Below are 21412 nucleotides of genomic sequence, written 5' to 3'. Positions count from 1 at the left end.
TTAACAGAAGTCAGAAAAGTCTTTATGTAGGCTTAAAGCCACATTAAAGGGACCTTTTTTACATGTAAAAGAAATAATAACTTTTAGAATAAGAGATTAGCACATTTTCCTTTAAAAAAGTGGAGGTGCTAACTTTTTATTCTCTTTGAATGCAATTCTATTGATCTCTGTCTGCTATCATTTCAAAGACTCATCTCTCTCTCTCTCTTTTAAAGGAACATTTTTTTAAAGAGTTGGTAATTTCTGCTCTAGTAGAGAAGTAACTTATTAACCTAATACCTCCCAGTTTGGGCTGACATCATATTTATGTTTCAAACCAATATTTCAAAAGTACGATGCCTTTAAGTGATCTCTTCCAGCTAAAAGCATTCATGATTTCAGAGGCAAGGCAAGTTGAAGTTAATAGCCTTTTTCATGCTGCAATTTAAAAAGAAGTTGGGAAAAGAAGTGATTTAAATAAATCTCATTCACTTGTAGTCCATTTAGCTATCTTCTAGGGCTCTTAATAAACTCTGCTATATAATTTCTGCATCCTTCCTATGTTTTAGCAACTGCTTTAGATGCTGTATACAATATCTATGTCTTTCCCACAACAGTCTTTTTTTTCTCTATGTGTTATATCCCCTAACCCCATGGTTTTATTTTTAGCATAATCAGCACAAATCTCCTAAAAACAGTAACCAGTCTTATACATGGGTGATATATAAAAAGAGTACCAGTTTCAGCAGTAGAGAACTAAGTGAATTTTGGTATACATTTTTAATAGTATTAATTTAACCATCAACAATATGCTACTGAAGATATGAGGATGTCTTTATTGTGTGACTCGATGCAATGTTTTTTTAATTAGATATTTTCTTTATTTACATTTCAAATGTTATCCCCTTTCCTAGTTTCCCCTCTGAAAAACCCCTACCCCTACCCCTTCCCCTGCTCCCCAACCCACCTACTCCCATTCCCAGTCCTGGCCTTCCCCTATACTGGGGCATAGAACCTTCTCAGGACCTAGGGCCTCTCCTCCCATTGATGACCAACTAGGCCATCCTCAGCTACATATGCAGCTAGAGCCACATGTCCCACCATGTGTTTTCTTTGATTGGTGGGTTAGTTCCAAGAACTGGTTAGTTCATATTGATGTTCCTCCTATTGGGCTTTCAGACCCTTTCAGCTCCTTGCATACTTTCTCTAGCTCCTTCATTGGGGACCTTGTGCTCAGTCCAATGGATGATTGTGAGCACCTATTTCTGTATTTGCCGGGCACTGGCAAAGGCCTCTGGGAGAGTTATATCAGGCTCTTGTCAGCAGGCTCTTGTTGGCATCTGCCATAGTGTCTGGATTTGGTGGTTGTTTATGGGATGAATCCCCAAGTGGGGCAGTCTCTGTATGGTTCCTTCAGACTCTGTTCTGAACTTTGTCTCTGTAACTCCTTCCATGGGTATTTTGTTCCCCCTTCTAAGAAGGATTCTGAGCTTCTGGGAGAATATCCACTTATCAGTGAGTACATATCATGTGTGTTCTTTTGTGATTGGGTTACTTTACTCAGGATATTTTCTGGTTCCATTCATTTGCCTAAGAATTTCATAAATTCATTGTTTTCAATAGCTGAGAAGTACTCCACTGTGTAAATGTACCACATTTTCTGTATCCATTCCTCTGTTGAGGGACATCTGGGTTCTTTCCAGCTTCTGGCTATTATAAATAAGGCTGCTATGAACATAGTGGAGCATGTGTCCTTATTATAAGCCACAACAGCATTTTTTTGTTTTGTTTTTTTGAGACAGGGTTTCTCTGTATAGCCCTGGCTGTCCTGGAACTCACTTTGTAGACCAGGCTGGCCTCAAACTCTGAAATCCACCTGCCTCTGCCTCCCGAGTGCTGGGATTAAAGGTGTGTGCCACCACACCTGGCTCACAACAGCCTTTTAAGGTTAGCTGTTATTGTCTCCAATTTTCAGAAAAGAAGTGGAACAGGAAGAAATCAAACATCATACTCAAGTTTTAACAAACCTTGAATTTTAAACAAGGACCTTGCCTCCTCACCAATTCTTTATTAGTAGCCATACATGCACTTGCTTTATTTTCATTACTCTCATCTATATGTTGCAATGTAACAACATAAAATCAGTGGCCTAGAACAATTGCTGCTATTCTATTCCTGAATTTGCAATTTGCAGAGGGTTGAGATGGAGGGCTAGTTTTTTCTGTTATGTCATTAGTCATTCTGCCTTGGGATACAGAGCCACTACCAACATAGCTCCTGTTCCTTGTGAGCAACGCGGTATTGGTTGTTAGTGATTCTCTATTGAGGCTTCTAAACTGGGTAGTAGGATTCCAAGAATGATTGTTTCAGAATAATTATGGAAGTGGTCAGATGCTGGCTCTATGCCTTTTCTATGTCTGATCTGATGGAACAGTCAATAGAATCTAGATTCAAAAGAATTGAATCAAAAGATTCATAGACTTCACCTCTTTATGTGCCATGTTTGCAAAACTGTTGACACTTTGTTAAATGTCTTATTCAGCAGTTTTCAAGTTATAAATCTGCCTGATTTAAGACTGCCCTTTCTCTCATGACCCTGAAGATGATGTCTGAAAATGGCAGCTTTGATTAGTCTTGGTTGTCAACTTTTCACATCTGAGCAGAGAATAACATTACATGAAGAATTGTCTCTATCAGATTGGCCTGTTGGCATTTCTACAGGGAGACTTTCTTGACTGTTGATTGATGCTGAAGGAATCCAGCTCCCTGTAGGCAGGTGGGCATGGGCTGAATCGGAAAGACAGGTGAGTGTGAGCCAGAGAACATCTCAGGAAGCAACCTCACCCCATTGTTTCTACTGCAGGGTCCTACCCAGATTTCTCATGAAATGTAAAAGCGGTGACATCTATGCATCTTTTGCTTCAGTTCTTTTGAATCCAGATTCTGTTGACGGTACCGTCAGATAGAACACAGGAAAGGCACAGAACCAGTATCTGGGGTTTGGCTTTTAGATCCTGGTCATTTCCCATAATTATTCTGACTGTTACCTGTAAGCTGAGTTAAATCCTTTCTTCCCCAAATTACCTTTAAAAAAATTATAGCAGAAAAACCAAATGAAGCAACCAAACCCCAAGCATCCATACAAACAAACAAATAAGCAAACAAAACAAACTACAGCCGAAAGTGGAGTAGGTTGTGACTGTCATGAACCTGACCATAGTTATTTGTTTGTTTGTTTGTTTATTTATTTGGAAGCTCGTAGAAGCATTTAGAACTCTGGGATGGAAAAAGCCATCAGAGCTTAGTGGGCTATTCTATGGGAGTTTGGTAAATAACAATGTGGAGAGAAATTCAGATAATGGAGGTCTGGTTTGTAAAGTTTTAGGTGGGAAGCAAAACCTCTATAAGGGCCATTTGTAGGGTAATTTTGATTAAGACACTGGAAGGGAGACCTTCCAGCTTACTGGGGCTATGCATGCTCTTCAACTCCAGTTGAACTACCAAGGTGTAACAGTCCGGCATCACTGAGGTGAAACCTTTTAGGGAAGAACTCCCATAAAGTCAGCACATGGAGGCTGGCAGAGACCAAAGCTACATATCGAGCTACTAGCAGAACTTGACAAGGTGTAAGACTTGCCTACCTGGTTTTAAAGGCACGCAAGATACAAGACTGAGGGGTCATGGAGAACCTTTGAGGCCTGGTACCATGTGGCAGGGTCAGACTCCTCAAAGAGAGATCACGAGTGAAGATGCAGTCTCAGTTGCTGGAGACTCAAGATATTGGAGGTGCCAGGAGTGTGGGATGTCCACCCAGGACATTGAAGGTGTGGAGCAAGCCTGAGCCTTAAGACTTGTCTGCATGTGTTTCTGGTGGCAGAGAAGGTAAAGAGGCACAGCCTAAGCACTTGGGAATCAGAATATCATGGTTAAGTCCCAGATGCTGGACATTGATAGATGCTGTTGAATTTTTTTACTTTGATATGATTGCAATCATTCCCTGATCTTTCCCTCTCTGATCAAGAAGTTACATAAACTGGTTTGGATATTATAGGTGGCCACAGGTGAAAGGCTTGAGCTTTTAAGGAGACCTTAGAGTTACAAAGTGTCGAGCTTTAAAAATGACTATGAGACTTTTAAACTGAGCGGGAGACCTTGAAATAAAGGAATGGTACCGTTTAACAGAAATGTGTTGGTGTGTTATGCTGACAAGGGTAGATTTCTGACAGCTAATTCTGGTTGTTAACACATATGGGAAGATGAACCTCAACTGACTCCATGAGACCAGCCTGAGGGCATGTTTATGAGACATATTCTTGCTAGATGGAGCAAGAAGCAGGCACTGTGGGTCACACAATCCCTAGTCAGGTGGGTCTAAGCTTTATAGGAAAGGTAGCTGAATATGAGCAAGAAAGCAACGAGGAGAACAACATTCGTCAGTGTTCTTGTTCAAGTAACTAAAGGCAGAAACAAATCCTTTCTTCCTTAAGATGCTTTTGGTCATAGTGCTTCTCATAGCAGCAGGGAAGAAAACTAGAAAACATTTTCATGGGAAAACAGGCCTGAATGGTTTTCTTTTTTTTTTTCTTATGTAATACCAACATTATTAATTGAAATTGCTTTTGTACAAAGTGGAGAGACTTCAGTACCCTGCAGAGGTGGGATCTCACAGCAGGATGTCACCATCAGAAGAAATTAATGGGTTGCGAGAGAACGAGTCACTATAAAATGAGCGAACCCGGCCACCGAATCACTCTGTTTTCTTATTTGGCTGTGCGATTTCTCCCTCTTGCATATGCTTCTGCCATGGGTAGACTGGCCATGGGTGATGACGACCCTCACCAGGGTCAAACAATTGTGGATGAGATGTTTAGTGATCTTCTCAACTATGAATTCAAACCCTCTAGCCTGGGGCACTTTGTTGTAGCAATAGAAAAATGGTCTAAAATAATGGATTATTCCAGTTTGTGAGTAGGGCATATGGCCTTAAATATTAGCTCCACAGTTTCATGTCTTTGGGATCAGCTTAGAAGATTTTTCTCACAGAGGGATTTTTGCATCATTTGAAGCTTTTTCTTCTTATCACACCGTGGCCTCAGTTACTTCTGGATCTTATTTTTGTTAGCGTTTTCTACAGTGCCATCCACTAAGTATGGTGATCTTTTGCTGAAGCCATTCTCCCTAGCAACAGACTGGCACGCAGGTTCTGCCTGACGCAAGTATATTTTCAGTATATTTAACAGTTTCAACACATCTCTCTCCCTCTGGAAAGCTGTGATTCTATCAGTTTTGTCACTTGAGCAAGAATGCCTTCCCAGTTATTTTCACCAGTATAATTTCTCCTGCTGTCTGCTTGTGTTCTCTGCTTCGGCCAAAGGACATAGAATTAAACTCTCTCTGTTTCTCTGTCTCTGTTTCTCTGTCTTTCTATCTCTGTCTCTCTCTCTCTCTCTGTCTCTCTCTCTGTCTCTCTCTCTCTCTCTCTCTCTCTCTCTCTCTTTCTCCTGCTGCTCTTACCACCTTCCCCCAACCCCACTAAGTTTACATTAAAAAAATATACTGTATAGTATAGTGATAAATGCTAATCTTCATTCCACAGCAGGCATTACTAACTGACCATTGCTTTCTTTTTTTCACTCAGCTTTAACATGGACCCATATCTCTGTTGACTCAGAAATGAAGCATATCCCACTTCTGGGGAATAATTCCTACTTTTTAGAGATTGATATTAATTAGGCCCTTCTTTTCTCTCTTCACAGTAATCCCTTATTTTTACTGAGTAACTCCTCTCAAGGAGCAACTCCTGCACCTACCCTGACATCCCTGGAAACCAGCCTCCTCTGTGTAATGGGGGCTGCTCCAGAACGTTGTTCCAATCATAAAGTTAGCCGGGATGTTTTCAGAACTGTTTCCTTCCCAGCTCTATGTGACTCACAGGTCACATTGCTCACAAGGTCTTCATGGGGATGTGCATCCTGGCAGTCCTCTTTTGTTAATAGGATCCTGCAGGCTTAGCTCCTATTTCTTTTATTTAAAAAGAATTATGTATTTACTTATTTTATTTATGTGAGTACACAGTTGCTGTCTACAAACACACACACACACACACACACACACACACACACATACACACACACACACAAATTCACCAGAAGAGGACATCAGGTCCTGTTACAGATGGCTGTGAGCCACCATATGATTGCTTGAAAATGGGAAATGAACTCAGGACCTCTGGAAGAGCAGTCAGTACTCTGAACCACTGAGCTATCTCTTTAGCCCTATATCAGATATTTAAACACATAGTTGAATCTAAATTGTATTAATGGTAAGTCATGTTATTGTCTTGAAAATCATTTAACAATATTTTTTCAGCTACAGTTTATAGGATTAACATTTATTATTACTATTGTCAAAATCATCATCACTACCATCATCATCATCATTATTGATTTTGCTCCTTTCTGCTGTCCTCACTTCATCATAGGAGTTGAGCACAAGACTCCCAAGACCTTCCCAATTCATATGTGCCCAAAGCCCATTGTATGCAACAACAATAGTGAAGATGTTATTCAAGTTATTCTCAGTCACCTGCAATCCCGATAGCTAGTTTTTTTAGTCCTAGCGATTGTAGTAAAATCCGAGGTTACTCTTCTCACATTTAGGAAAATTAAGGACGTTTTATCATGTTCTTTGCTCACTCGCTGATGGCCTTTGGATTCGATTGGCCTTTGGATTCGATTGGCCTTTGTAGTAACAAGTACTTGGCCTTCAAAACTTTCCTTTCTTGATCTAGATTTGTTCTCATAACCTGCAGCTATTTTCTCATAACGCTTTCCCACTATCTGTCCTTTAGACTTCATCCCGTTCACTGAGTCTGTCCTTTTGGCTAAGTATGAGCGGCTCATGCTTGATGAGGACACAAGATGCAACCACTTAACTCTAGCCATTTGACTCAGCCTCTTTATGGAAGCATGTAGATTACAAATGGCAATCTTTATAGTTTTGGACAGGGCAAGTTGTACTTGCCCTGTGTCTTAGATGTATGATTCTAAAAAATAGGAAGGCAGCAATTTGTAGCTTTCCCTTCCTTTGTGCTTGTCCATGCCAACTAATTAGGAGTCCAAGGGACACAGCGGGAATCTAGAAAACCTTGTATCTGATGCTTGAAAGAACATTATAAAGAAATGGATTTTGTGGCCAGAATCTCTCTGAAAGACACTGTTGTAATGGCAGCATTGTGAAGGATACCCTTTCTTTCTTTCATTCTTTTTTCTTTTTTCTTTTTTCTTTCTTTCTTTCTTTCTTTCTTTCTTTCTTTCTTTCTTTCTTTCTTTCTTTCTTTCTTTTATTCTCTCTCTCTCTATCTCTCTCTTTCTCTCTTTTTTTTTTCCTTTGAAACCAGTTTAATAAAATAACGTAGAACTTGGAGGTGTGAGTTACCAAAATCATGGAACAGCTTAATGGGCAATTCTTCTGGAACTCAGAATATTGGGATACCAACAGGTATTATTAGAACAGTCACACTATAATCACAATGTATCAGATAGGAGCGAATAGTCTTAGCATCATGCAAGAGGGGCACCAAAACAAACAACAAAAGTGCCCACTTGTTTACTTGTTTATACTTTGTTCATTCCTTAGAACGCTATAGGATGTTGAGAATGTAGCATGCCAATAATTTTACAGAGAAAAATTTTAAGGCAGTTCAACATTTAGGCTATAGTATGGAGTAAATTTTTAGTATATATTTTTGTTAGTTCTTTGAGAATTCCACACATGTGTTTTGATCTTATTTACTTCCCATTCCGCCAAATCCTCCTAGATCCAAGCACCTTCCCAAATAACCACAATTTTGTCCTTTATTTAATCCAATCAAGTCCAATTTGTGATGCCCAAATACTCTTGTACATGTAGCCTCCCACTGGAGCCTGGTTAACTTATCAGGGACTAGACTCATACAAACATCTGATGCTTCCTCTTCCAGAAGTTAACTATTGCCAGTTGTTTGTTCCTCAGCTAGGGACGAAATTTTGTGTTACACTTTCATCTACATGCTAGGATTTAGTCTGGCCTGTCTCTCTTTCTTTCTTGTTTTCTTTTTTATTAAATATTTTCTTTATTTACATTTCAAATGCTATCCTGAAAGTTCACAGTTAGCTATTGGATGGATCACAGAACCCCCAATGGAGAAGCTAGAGAAAGCACTCAAGGAGCTGAAGGGGTCTGCAACCCTATAGGTGGAACAACAATATGAACTAACCAGTACCCCCGGAGCTCGTGTCTCTAGCTGCATATGTAGCAGAAGATGGCCTAGTCGGCCATCACTGGGAAGAGAGGCCCCTAGGTCTTGCAAAGGATACCCTTTCTATTGTGCAGTTTCATTTCTGCAATCCCTAGAGGAGTGAGATCCAGTCACCTTGGTTTTCCTCTGGTTAGAGGGCCCACCTCAGAGTCTTTGAAATTGTTTTGATTTAAAATGAGGCTTTAAGGAAGCATTTAATTAGAAGGGGTATTGTTATTATTCTGACCTGTGGTTTCTGATCTTTTTATTATGTTTCTATCACAAAACTCCTTTGGCCAATTATGCACCATGCAACACATTTTAATCTGAGGAATTAATCTTCGTCTTCAACAGAAATTGTGAGGACAGGCAGAGCTCTGGAGAATTGATACAAGATATCTCTATGCCAGTATCACCCTGCTTTCTTATAGACATATTTTACAACGTAGCACTTTCATGATTATTGAGTAAATTAAAACTGCAGGCTTTATAGCTATTTAAGTCACATGATCACACAGAGAAAAACTTAAAATGGAATTTTATTGGAATTTTATTGTTATTCTTGTTCCATGCTTGACAGTAGATAACCTTTGATGTCCAAGGGCCTACACAAGTTCTTCTGGGATGCCTTGGATTTGAGTTTGAGCAGTGCTTAAACACAAAGATGGTTACTTGTGAACATTTTCTCATTAAGTCAGGGAAATACACGTTGTTGTGTGAGTTCATGCTAGAAATGTCTGAACAAAGTGCATTTCCAGCATTTCAAGAAATACTAATATTCTCATCTTGATTTAAAACAAACAAGCCCTTAGGGTTACTTTGCCAAATTCAACCAATTCCTATTATTCTGTAAACATTCTCACATTTGCCATTAAAAAGACATTTGCGAGTTTTTACAAATTTTATTTTTCAGTTAAAAGAGATGAAGTGCTCTCTTCTCAAGGCCATGCCAAGCTCCCAGTTTATAGACATCTGATGTTTGTAGTTCTTGGCATTGTTATCTTACATCTTTAATGGCTCCTTGTGTTTATATTAGCTTTCCTCTGCTGGGGTTGAATTCTAGGACTTATTTTGCAAAGGAAGTACCATGCCGCCGAGCTATACCCCAGCTTTTCTGTTACACATCTTACCAAAGCATCTATTTCGTACCATTTAAGACTGTAGCTCTAATCTGAATAATAATTTGTCTTGGGTAATGGTAATGGATAGAATTCACTGTATATGAAAGTTCAAAAGGAAACAAAGACTTTGAGTAGTGGAGGCTGTTCTCTGACCAGAGGGAGGTCTCTTCTGGAGAGGAAGTCTCCTCAGCAATCTGTATCCTCTCACTTCCCTCCACAACTGCAAACCCTGGTAAGAGTGAAGCAGGCAGCTCCACCCATTCACCGGCACACTCTTGCCCTTTGGAAGCTGACCTGTGCCCAGGAGCATACATTACTTTCTTCCTCAAACTAATATTTTATGGGCTGGACCACAGGTTAACAGGCATGGAATAGCGAGTCCTGTCTGAATTCCCAATCACAGAATTTGGAAAAGTGATAAATTGTTGTTTTAAGTATTTATGTCTTGGAGTAGGTTGGCAACAGACATCTGAAATAGAGATCCCAAACCTGCAGACATCTTTTAAAATAGAAAATGGGATAAAAAAACAGGATATAAAAAGAATGTTGAAAGATTTGTAGCTGGGACATTAGACCATGAGGCCAGATGGATAAGTATCTGTGTATCTCCTGTACCTCTGGACCAAGCCGTGCTTTTAAGTGTTTTCTCTGTATAGCCCTGGCTGTCCTGGAATTCACTTTGTAGATCAGGCTGGCCTCAAACTCAGAAATCCACCTGCCTCTGCCTCCTAAGTGCTGGGATTAAAGGTGCGTGCCATCACCGCCCGGCTCCCTGGTGCTTCTTGACTGCTCCTCTGCTCTCTTTCTTTACTCTTTACCTTTAATTTTTATCTTTGCTCTTGTATCTCTAGTATGACATATATCACATACATTATTGGATGTGGACAAACTCCATCAGAGCAGAGACATGGTCTGTATGGTGACTGCTGAATGGATGCATGGCATCCACCTAGAACTGAATGTTCAAGAACATTTTTAGTTGAAGGAATGAATGTGTCTGCTTCCTCCTGGGCTCCACATTGTTTCTTGGTGCTGAAGATCCTCTACCCCTTTGTCTCATCCTCTCCATTGCAGAATATGGGCTGGAAGCATGGAACTTCTTAGACTTGTTGGGTGTAAGGACAGCCATTTGCATTTCTGGCCTATCAAAGCTGGACATGAGAATATAACTCTTGAAGATGATGAGTACAGATATGTAAGTGAAAATACACAGTGAAAAAAATCCTCAATATCATTTTCTCCATTCATATGTCTCTCTACAGTTGGAGAACAATGTGCAGATAAGTGTAGCCCTGGACCAGTATACTATCCTTCCCTGGGGATGCATGATATCTGAATGGAAGGCAATGGAGAAATTCTTCTACTATTGCTTATGGCATCTGACATGTGATTTTTAGCAAACATGTCATTTTGCAGAGGCTGCTGGCTATTTGGTATCCATGGGCACTTCTACAGCATTCTGTCCTCTGGGTGGATGCTTTTGCAATGGGACCTAAATGCTTGTCCTGACTTTATTCTGAAAGCTTTGCAGTGAGCTTTGAAAACACCCAATTCTATGAACAGTCTAGAGTAGAAAGGTTTCTTTTTTGTAGCCAAGTTTTAACAAATGACTGATGCATACCTTGTTCCTGTCATAGATACGTCTACACATTGCCTGGATATCACTGGAAAATAAGACAATGATTTAAAAAAACCAAACCTTTATTGTTTCCTATGTAGCCAGCACTTGTGCAAGTAAGTGTGCTGTGTGCTTTAGCTTATTTACTCTACTCTCTAACCTATGCAGCAGTTGCTGTCATCTTCTTTCATGCATTACGAACCTGGAGACAAAGGAGCTGAACTTGCTCAGAAGTAGTATTGAATAGCAGATTGAAAATACAAGCCCAGAATGCTTGACTAAAAAGTCTATTAAGTTTATTGATAATTAGAACTCCCACTTTCTCCAGTAATGTCTGCCTAAGGACCGAGGAGACACAATCAGTTGACTTTTAATGTCTGTATATTAGTAATGCTCCACGTATGCTTATCATGAAGTGGCAAAGTTGGCATATTCTCCTTCAAGATTCTTGATTATTTTTAAAGATATTCTTGGGTCATCAAGTCATCTGTATGTGTATATATATGTACACGAGTACATGCATATGCATTGGCTATAGTTATTTTCTTGGCTATACATAAAGATAGCAGAAAAGGGAGCCATGAATGGTTAGTGTGATAGAAAGGTAAGAATAAAAAAAATTTTAGGTATCTTGTGAATCATGGTGCACTTATTTCTTTGTTTGGGTAGAAATGCAAATTAATTGAAGTGACCAGAGGTTCCATTCCACTGAACCTGTGAGCACTGAACTTGTGTGGCCATGAGACAGGATGTCATCTCTTCTGTGGCCTCCATGATGATGGAGAATATAATTTCCAACTGAAGATCTTAAGGCATAAATTAGAGTCTGGGAAGATATAAAGTCACACGACCAAAGAACAGGAAATGGGAATGGTCTGAGTCATCAAAACTGGGTGTGAGTATACAACACTCAAACGTGACCAGTTGGAAAATCCAAGTGGACGTGGATAATGATGAATGCTGGGGAGGTTTTCTCCATTCCTGATTTCTTTTCATATGTATAGTGAATCGTACTAGCATAGTAGCCCTGAATACACAATGCTATGGTCTACTCTGTTCTCATTGGATGGCTTCATTTGGAAGGAAAATCTAAGCACAGAAGCTGGGAAACTTCTTTAAGTATTTCCGGGAAAGCTCCAATTCTTCTTCTTACCCATGTTTTAGATTTGAAAAGGGTCAACTCTGTCCTGGGGAAGAGGCCCAATTATCTGCTCCTCCTCTGGGAGTTGGGAACTCTGTGTAGTTGTGGATTTGATTTGGGGGAACTGAGTTTGCATAGACTAAATCACATTCTCCAATAAAGTCCATATCTATTAGCTGCAGTATCAAAATCCCCAAGTCTTAGTGAACAACAGACTGCCCTCAGTTTGAGTGATGGCATAGCCTGAAACTTTATTTGACATGAAGCCGCTTATTGTCTTTATCCACTTAGAGCAGTGGTTTTCAATCTTCCTAATGCTATGGCCCTTTAATACAGTTTCTTATATTGTGGTGACCCCTAACCAAAAAAGTACTTTGTTGCTACTTCATAACTATAATTTTTGTATTTTTATGAATTATAATGTAAATATCTGATATGCAGAAGATATCTGATATGTAACTTCCAAAGGGGTCACAACCCACAGGTTGCGAATCACTTAAAGTTTTGTGTCAGTGGCCACATTTATATGTAATTAAGTTCATTAAGTGATGCAATGTTTATATCATTAAATTTATTAAAATTAATAAAATTCAGATTCTTAGTCATACTATTCGGTACCCAGCCATCACACATGACTAATGCCATCAGACAGACATTTCTAGCATTTAGGGAAGGCACTACACAACATTTACTAAAGTGAAGGGTTCTTATAGACACATGTGTGGCATGTCTGATAATCCAGACCCCACATATTGAATAGAAAATACTCATTTTCTCAGGGGAGACAGCAGAGATTACCAACTCATATCTATTCCGGGAAATTACAGGGTACAGGATCATGGGCTTGAATCATTCTTTGTCAATAACAAAGGGAATGTCTTATCTCTCTATTGTATGAAGGTTTTATTTAATTTACCCTTCAAAATAGATATATGGAATATGAAAGCCTTTATATTCTAATATCTAGGAAACTCATGCAGTATCCTTTCCTTTCCATCTGTTTAGGCTGGTTAAGCTAATCACAGTAGACAATTTTGTATGTGTCTTGAAAACATTTTTTTTTCCACAGAAGTATAAACGTTGTTCCAGAAGAAAAGCAGTGGTTACATGACACAAAAACTTCCAAGGATTAGAAGTATGGCATAAATGAATTAGAGTGAGACTAGGTGAAGTCCATTCAATAAATTAAGTCTGGATAATGTGATGGTCTCACCCTGCAAAGTACCCAGCATCATCTATGCAGTAAAGACAGGTCAGATGTAAATATACTTTTGGAGAAGGACAAGTCTTTTACAATCTGAAATTCTGTTTCATGTCCCATGACTCCCTCTCAGTGGGAAGAAGTGGGTTGGGCTGGTTATGTTCCCTTTTAGTTGCTCATATTCTTGGAGTTAAACAATTCTGTGCAGCACGAACCCACCATATTTGGCCATGTAGATGTGAGACATTTACAGGGATCTGGGTGCTGGCTAGACTGGCAAAGAACAGCAACATAAGGATTTTAAGTTTCCTATGGGGTCTGCTTATTTCACTCTTCTTTACTACTCTAGAAACGTAGCTTCACTGCACACAGCCTTAGTTGTCTCACCTGTAGAATAGGAAGAATTCCTTTATCCACCACTTTTAGAGAGGCTATTAGAGAATGAAATAAAAATGAATGAGCTAATACATGGGAAACTATCCATTCTGAAGACACATATTGCTGCCATTGTGGAGAGGGAAATTCCAATTCCACACTAGTTTTGTAAAGCAATACCTATTAAAAACCAATCCCCTCAGCAAGACTTTTGTTGGATTTCACAAAACAAAACAAAACAAAACAAAACAAAACAAAAACTACTATGCCTTCAACACAAAACAGCTTTATGAGTATAACGCAAATTGGGTTTCTGCTTCTAAAGGAAACATGAGATAATGTCTTTTGTCTTAATTTGACAGTGGAAAGGCTCTTTATCTTTAGTATTGTCCAAGAATCTAATATTGGATGCTACTGAAACACAAGCACTCACTTTCTAAATTGCATCCATAAAGATGCCATGGTAAAGTGCTGCCTCAGATGGAGCATTTCCCAGCATTTTAAGGCTTCAGATTGAGAGCATTAAAAATGCCCATCTCTGCCTATTTTCAATATGCCCTTGGCTCTTCAACCTGGATAAAATTCAGAGTCCTGCTTCTACTAAAACTTCTCAAGTAAGTTTCACATTTCTGGTCCTTTAAGACCAGCCTGGAAACTGTCCAGCAAAATCATTTGACCAATAGGGGTGGTTTGTGTTTGCTTGCTTTCCTCTGCTTAGTGTGTGTTTAAGTTTTTAATGCAACTAAGTTGAGAGTTCGAAGAATACCATGCAGGTGCAGGTGTAACACAAGTTATATTAATTGTTTTCCAGTTTCTACATAAGCTGGCAGCATCAATTCATTATCATGCAATCCCATAAAAGGCACATTTAAAGCAAGAAACAAGTTAACCACTGATTACATTAACAGAACACTCACACTACTTTAGAAGCAGTTTTCTTAAAGGACACGATGAGAGTTTTAGTTGGCTTCACAGCAGGGCAAACAATTCGTGTGGCATTTAAGAAAACCTTGGATAACTGAAAATGGCAAGACTAGACATCATCTAACATAATTCTTTTAGCCATTATGCTGAGACTTGTAGATTTCCTGAACCCTAACTTTAACAAGGTTGTCCATTTTATGGTTATTTAAACATATCCCATGCCCAAGTCCTGGTTGGTATACTTGCTATGGAAGGATTCTTAATGTTGTCAGGTCTTCCTAAAAGCATCCTTTATTAGGTTCTAGGAAAGTGAGTTGTAAGCTCAGGGAAAGGCAGTCAGGCTCTCCTCCCTCCACACATAGAACTCTCCTTAATTATGTGTTATTTATTAATTATTTCCCCATTCCATTGTGACCACCAGTACTTTACCAGAAATTTCCAGTAGCTCTCCCCTCCCCTTTAGAAGTGCTTGTTTCCAGAAAGTTACCATTTCTTTCCTTTTACTGCAACAAAATAGAGCTTTGGATGTTTAATGGATCAAACTCTTCAGTGATTATTTGAATGTGAACTTAACTGTTTTGTTTTGTTTTTCTTCAATTAGGTCACAGGTTTGCTGGGGTACAGAAAAAGTTCATTCTTGAACATTTCACAACAAGCTTGTATAATCTTACACATCCTTCTTAAGTCAGTCTCTCTCTCTCTCTCTCTCTCTCTCTCTCTCTCTCTCTCTCTCTCTCTCTCTCTCTCCTGAACTCTTCTCCACTTTGCTATGTGCATCTTTCATTTTCTCACCATTCACTGGAAAGGAGAGTTAACCTTAGGAACCGAGAACTACTCAATGCAGCATCTATCTGGTGGTGCTTGACCCATGCTTGACCTGCTCAGGAGAGACCAAGTCCCAGTGCCCAACTAAGATGAGCTCATCTGAGTGGACCAGCACTAATTCAGCTCTGGGTTGGGGAGCCGCTCCCTGGACCTTCACTGGCCTTTCTATCTGCAGGACCAGTGTTTCAAGGAACATACTTGGCACCTGAGTGAGAACAAGTGACAGTAGGGAACCCCTTTCAGTCACAGGCCACCAGAGGATAGCTATTATTTGTGTACTAGGCAAAAGAAACCCATTAAAGAGGCAAAGGGGATGGAGTAGTAGAGGCAGAATTGATCTTCTAGAAAGCCTACTAACAACGCCTTGGCGATGTTTTAGATTGACTCCTGGAAGACAAGTGTGTCCTAGTAGTCATCAGGGGAGCAGATGAGTTCAAGAAAATTAAGGGATTGGAATGAAATTCCCACGCGCTTGGGGCTGCAGCGGGAGGCAGGGAGCGCAGGGAAGCAGGGTGTACCCGGCTGTGCGGGCCCCACACACTTTCGGACCCTCGCAGATCAAAGGAAGGACCGACAGACCTACTTAAAGGGCCAAGGGACTTACCTTCAGGGTTGGCGCTGATGAAGACCCGGACGCTGCGACCGGCGGGTACCAGGTGAGAAGGCAGGGCGGTGAGATTACCAGAGAACGCCGCCCGCCGGAGCGCGGAGTCCCGGGGACAGGGCAGCTTGGTGCCCGCACCGGCCGGCCACATCGCCCTGTGGGAGGGAAGATCAGCCGCCACCACCGTCTCTGCTCCTCGGGTCTTTGACCCTCCGCGGTCCCGCGAGGGCGATGTCCGCCGGCGAAGCAGCTCAGAGTCGCTCGGAGCTCTGAGCGCAGCCGGCGAGCTTCACAGCGCTCAGCAGCCGCTCTGGAGCAGCGGCCATAGGGACCCTCGGGTCCCCAGTTGTTGTTGCCTCCTACACCTCTGAGGACTGCCTTGACTCCCTCCCGAGGTTCGGCGCCGCAGCGCAGGAGGTCAGCGTGGAGGATGCTACGCGGGCGGTGCCAGGTTGCGCCGAGAAGAGCCCGCTCCTCTCCTGGAGCCAGTAGCCATGTCCCCACTGGTGTCCACCGCGGGAGGAGGGGGCAGCCGGGCGTCGGGGACCTGGCGGAGGACCAGAGCAGGTCAAAGTTTAGGAGATGGTGGCGGGAGTCGGTCAGGACTCTCGGAAATAACGCGGCTCACGGGGCGGCTGCGGTGTAGATACGCGGGCTGGGGGCAGCTCGGGGACCTCTTGGTTTCCTAGGAGGACTCGCACCAGAACCCCAGGCGGCTCCCTCAGTGAAGGACAGGAGATCGATCTGCCCGAGATTCCTGCTATCCTCCCTCCAACTCCCCTAAAGGTCAAACCAGCTCTGTGCATTTGCGGGAATCCAGTCGCGCGGGCGTCTGCAAGCCTTTGCCAAGTCCCCCAAAGTTCAACGCTCCTCCACACCACACGCTGAGGGGCTGGAGCATTAAAGCTCCAGGCATTGAGAAAGGTTCTCCCTGCCTCTCGTGGCGTGGGAGGCCACGTCTCGCCTCGGCGCTCTCTCCCCACGCTCGTGCAATCGGGGGATTTTTATAGCTAAGCCACGATGCTCACGTGGCCCTCCCCGCGTGGTCGCGGACCCTTTTGGGGAGCGAGTCTCTGCGGGCAGTTCTCCTAGACCTTTAAAGGACCCAGGGAGCCTCCCTGCTCCCGCTGAGAAGCCTTTCCTGGCTGTTCGCCCTCCTGCGGGGCGCAGGAGCCAAGCGGCTTCCAGGGTAGTGGGAGCCCCACGCAGTAGTGGGTGTGAGTTGTGGCTCAAGGGAAGGATGCAACTACAGAGAAAGAGACTCTCTGCCACGCCCCACTTCTGGCAAAGTGCAAGGGGCCTTAGTTTGGGGGCCTAGGTGGCAAAGTTGGCTCAAGGTTGTTGGTAATCTGCACTCACTGCAGGAGCCTGAATCACTTCCTTTGAGGGGGATCTGGCTGGCCCCAGACTGTGCATCCTGGGGCCAAGGTCTGAACTTCCGCAGGATCCCAAGTGGCATGAGATGCAGAGAAGTCCAAATGTGAAATTGCTGTTACCCTCTGAAACCCTACAAACTCCAGGAGAGGAGATAAGAGTGATTCTGTTGAATGGGGAAGTAGGGAAGAAGGGAGTATTTGGAGCGTGCCTTGAAGCTGGACCTTCAGATTTCTCATTCTGAGGTTGGGTCAGGATCATAGTTTAGAGAGCATCCCACCCCACCCTCGAGACTGGGGAGAGGGTGGGTGGGTACAGAGCTTAGTTGGTTGCTCATGTTTCAAATTACCAGTTCTTAGAAACTGAGGTAGTAGGATTTTTGCTAGTGCCAGGCCAGGGCAGCCTGGACTATATACAGTGTGAGACCCCGTCTCAAACAAAATGATAGCTAGTGGCTTCATGGTATGTTTATCTTCTCACCTGAAGACTCCTATACTGGGCATCTTCTGGCATCCCCATCGTCTGCACTTCCTCTGGGTCCTGAGGGTGGCAGTGAAGTCCTACATAGTGCTGTTTACAGTCTTAGAGCACCCCACACCCAACACTCATTCTGGGCTAACCTCTTTGGAAGAACTGGGTCTCTAGGTTTTTAAGGCTCCAACTACTCCTGAGAGCCTGAAGCAGACAGCACTTGTTACTCTGTGATGATTTCACAGAACCCACGAAGAATTCCTGTGGATAACCTAGCCAGCTAGTCAATTAATTCATTCTAGCGAATCAGCTTTTCAAAATCACTATTTCCAAGTAGGAAGGGAGCAGAATCCAGAGATTCTCGCCCTCCATGGCCCCTGGTTATGTACTGAAAATTCTGTAACAGGTAATGAATGCAGAGTGCTGGCCACTGCTCCAGCCTTTATGAAGATATAATATCCATCCCAGGAAAAGGGTCAGGACTACATTATACCTCACCTCCCAGCAGTTAAAACAATACGGATAAAATGTTTACAGAGTGTCACCTGCCTGGATCCCCCTCCCCCTCTTATTTATATTTCTGTTTTTAGACGCAAGATTAGTGTTTGTTTCCTTCAGATCTTGCTCCAGTGTTGAATTTTCTTTGAATGACTTTGGGGTTTTTGGCAGCCTTTGTAACCTAATTAACTTCTAGACAGGCTGAAGTTTAGCATCTGCCTGTGTCACTGCAGACCAAGCCTGCAGAAGAGAGATTTGTCACTGTTCATAGCAAAGTCTCTGCACCACCACCTTTGCTGGAGGTAAAGCTAAGCATCTTTTGAGTAGTGGGGAGGCATCTGCTTAAAGATACAGAATTGCCTACCTCACTCCCACCCAGCCTCCTCCCTTACACTCTCCTAAGCTATCTCTTTTTGACAGTCTGAAAACAAAGATTGATTTCTCAGCATGCAGATAGCACAAAGGAGAGGCCACCCATCATGGTAAGATTTAAGTGTCCATTCCTATGATTTTTCAGCATGTTGAATTAGATTATTGATTGCTCATTAGATAGATAGAAAGTCCAGATTTTGGAGGCTACTTAATTTTTATCTTTGTTTCAAAATTTTGTCTTCTTCAGTATTTACTGAAGTTTTATTTACTAATGAATATGGGGTCCTTTGGGAGAACGACTAGAGCTTTTCATTGCCAAGCCACTTCTCCAGCACTATTTGTAATTTCTAATTGTTGTCCTTTCAGAAATACTTACTGATAAAAAGAATTCTATTTTCGTTGTTGTAAATACTTGCTTAGGTTGTAAATATCAAGAGGATTTGGAAATTAAAAGTGTACCATCTTCTTTGTCTATTATAAACAACAACAACAACAAAAAAGAAGGTTTATTGCATTTTTGCATATAGGAGAGCAAGGTTGGAAAAAATCTACCAGAAATTACTAATACAAGGTCATAAAGCTAATCTACAGTAGAGCCACGATCCAGGTATTAATGCTCCTGTCAAAGATTTTTTGCAACATAATAAATCCATGTCTGGTCTTGGTTGAGACTTTTTTAAAACCAAGACTATGGCTGCTTCCAAGAAAGATCACATAGGTCTATACTCCTTCCTCTGTTTTTTTATGTTTCTATTTTTTTCATTACGATCCCGTAGGGAAATCAATACCATTCCAGAAACAGGCAGGAGATTTTAAAGCACCTAGAAATGGGAAGAGAAAGGAGTCCTGGAACATGGGTCCAAGATCATGCTGCTAAAAACCATACCCTTCTCTTGTCTCACCCACCCTAGCTAGCAGGCTAGAAGTCCTTATAAAATAGTGGTGCCAGTTCTTTCTAATACTGACCTGTGGGAAGGTGAACTCACTGATAGGCTCCTTCTATTCACTGGGCTGGAAAGAGTCATTTGCTTATAGATTCTATCCTTCTTGATAGAGAAGTTAATGACCTTGAAATAAATCGTAATTCCATTAAACTATTATCTTGTGATATTGCTATACTGAGCACTCCCTGTATGATGCACACTGTTTTAAGCTTTAATTAGTATTTTACTTAATTATATTGCATTAAGGGTCTTGGTCTAGCAAGTCCTATCTCCAGTTTAGCATCCTGTCTTAGACACTATAGTCCCTGTATACCCTTTTAAAAATTGTTACTTTTTATTTTAATACATTTAAAATTAAAATAGAATTACATTGCTTTCCCTCTCTCTGTCTTCCCTTCAGCTACTTTCAAGTGCCCTGTCAACTTCTTCCATGCCCTCCCTCTCAAACTGATAGCCTCTTTCTCACTATTGTTACATATAAATGTATGTTTAATTATACATAAATATTTAAATACATCTCACTAAGTTCATTTTTCTTATCTTTGTGTATGTGGTTTCAGGGCTGACCACTTTGCATTGGCCTCATCTCTGGGATAGGCTCAGCAGACATTCCTTATCTGTCATTGTTTGTATAGGTGGGACGCCATGAAATTTCCCACGTTTCATGTCCCCTTAGCACATCTATTGATGCTGCCATTGTTCTGATCTTGCTTAGGCAGCCATTTCTAGGAGAAACTGTCTCCCAGGAGACTTTCTGGTATTTGGGCTCTAACAGTCTTTCCACTCCTCTTCCCTAATGTCCTAATGTTCTCTGAGCCATAAATGCAAGAGTTATGATAAAGATCTATTCACTGGGGCTGGGCTCCCCATAATCTGTTATCTCTGCATTGCATCTACTTGTAGAAATATGTTATGGTTTCCATTTGCTGTAAAGATAAGCTTCTTTGATCAGGGGTGGTAGCTACACTTATCTTTGAGTATAAAGATACGATTTAGAATGTCCTTTGGAATTATGTAGTACTCTATTCTAAGATACATGACCTTGCTAGCCCTGGGAAGCTGGGTATGTTTCTAGTACTAGGCAAGATTTCCCTCCTGTTGAGTGGATCAATTATACAGCTGTTATTTACCATCAACATGTGAGGGCCACTTATTGTACATTTAGGGATAGATTGACATGCTGGACATTGTTGTAGTTATTAGATGTTGCAGCTGGGTAGGACTATTGATTGGCTCTCTCCATTGGCCGCTTTTGTAGTATGTTCTGGTTCCAAGGAAGTTAGACTGCAGGTGGGGGTTGCGGGGGGAGCTTTCAGGCTAGATCCATCCTAAATAATACAAGTCCTGTGTTGTTAATGTGTGGAGTCGTCTGCAATATGGGCTTATCCTCAATCTCTGAGAAGCAATGGAAGGCCACAGTAATAGTCTATATTTTGGGAGTTACTTGGACTACCCTGACGAAAGAAAGGTTTTTTTTTTTTTTTGTATATGTATGTTACTTCCCCCCACCCCATGGATCTTATGGGGAGTCCATAATATACAAACATATCTCACCCACTCCCTTTGTTGTGATGATGACTGGTGGTTTCCATCCCATTTCAGGCTTTGTCACATGCACATTTCTTTCGAGTTTGTGATAAGGAGTACCATGGAAATTCCAGAGTCAGAGCTTACATGACTGGCTCTG

General features: G+C 41.6%; 1 protein-coding gene across 1 annotated transcript in view; it reads right to left on the bottom strand.

The window, feature by feature from the left end:
- Positions 1–17282, bottom strand: part of Nwd2 (NACHT and WD repeat domain containing 2) — a 162634-nt gene extending 145352 nt beyond the window's left edge. The window contains exon 1 of the mRNA XM_021163584.3: positions 16067–17282. Within this exon, the coding sequence (XP_021019243.1) occupies positions 16067–16217 (151 nt within the window). The 5' untranslated portion in view covers positions 16218–17282. The remainder of the gene's footprint in view (positions 1–16066) is intronic.
- Between the last annotated feature and the right edge of the window lie 4130 nt (positions 17283–21412).

The sequence above is a fragment of the Mus caroli genome, unplaced genomic scaffold (genome assembly GCF_978045245.1).
Source record: "Mus caroli unplaced genomic scaffold, Mus_caroli_1 scaffold_4, whole genome shotgun sequence".
NCBI lineage: Eukaryota > Metazoa > Chordata > Mammalia > Rodentia > Muridae > Mus > Mus caroli.
Note: the sequence above shows the minus strand (reverse complement) of the source record. Positions and strands in the feature narration are given on the sequence as shown.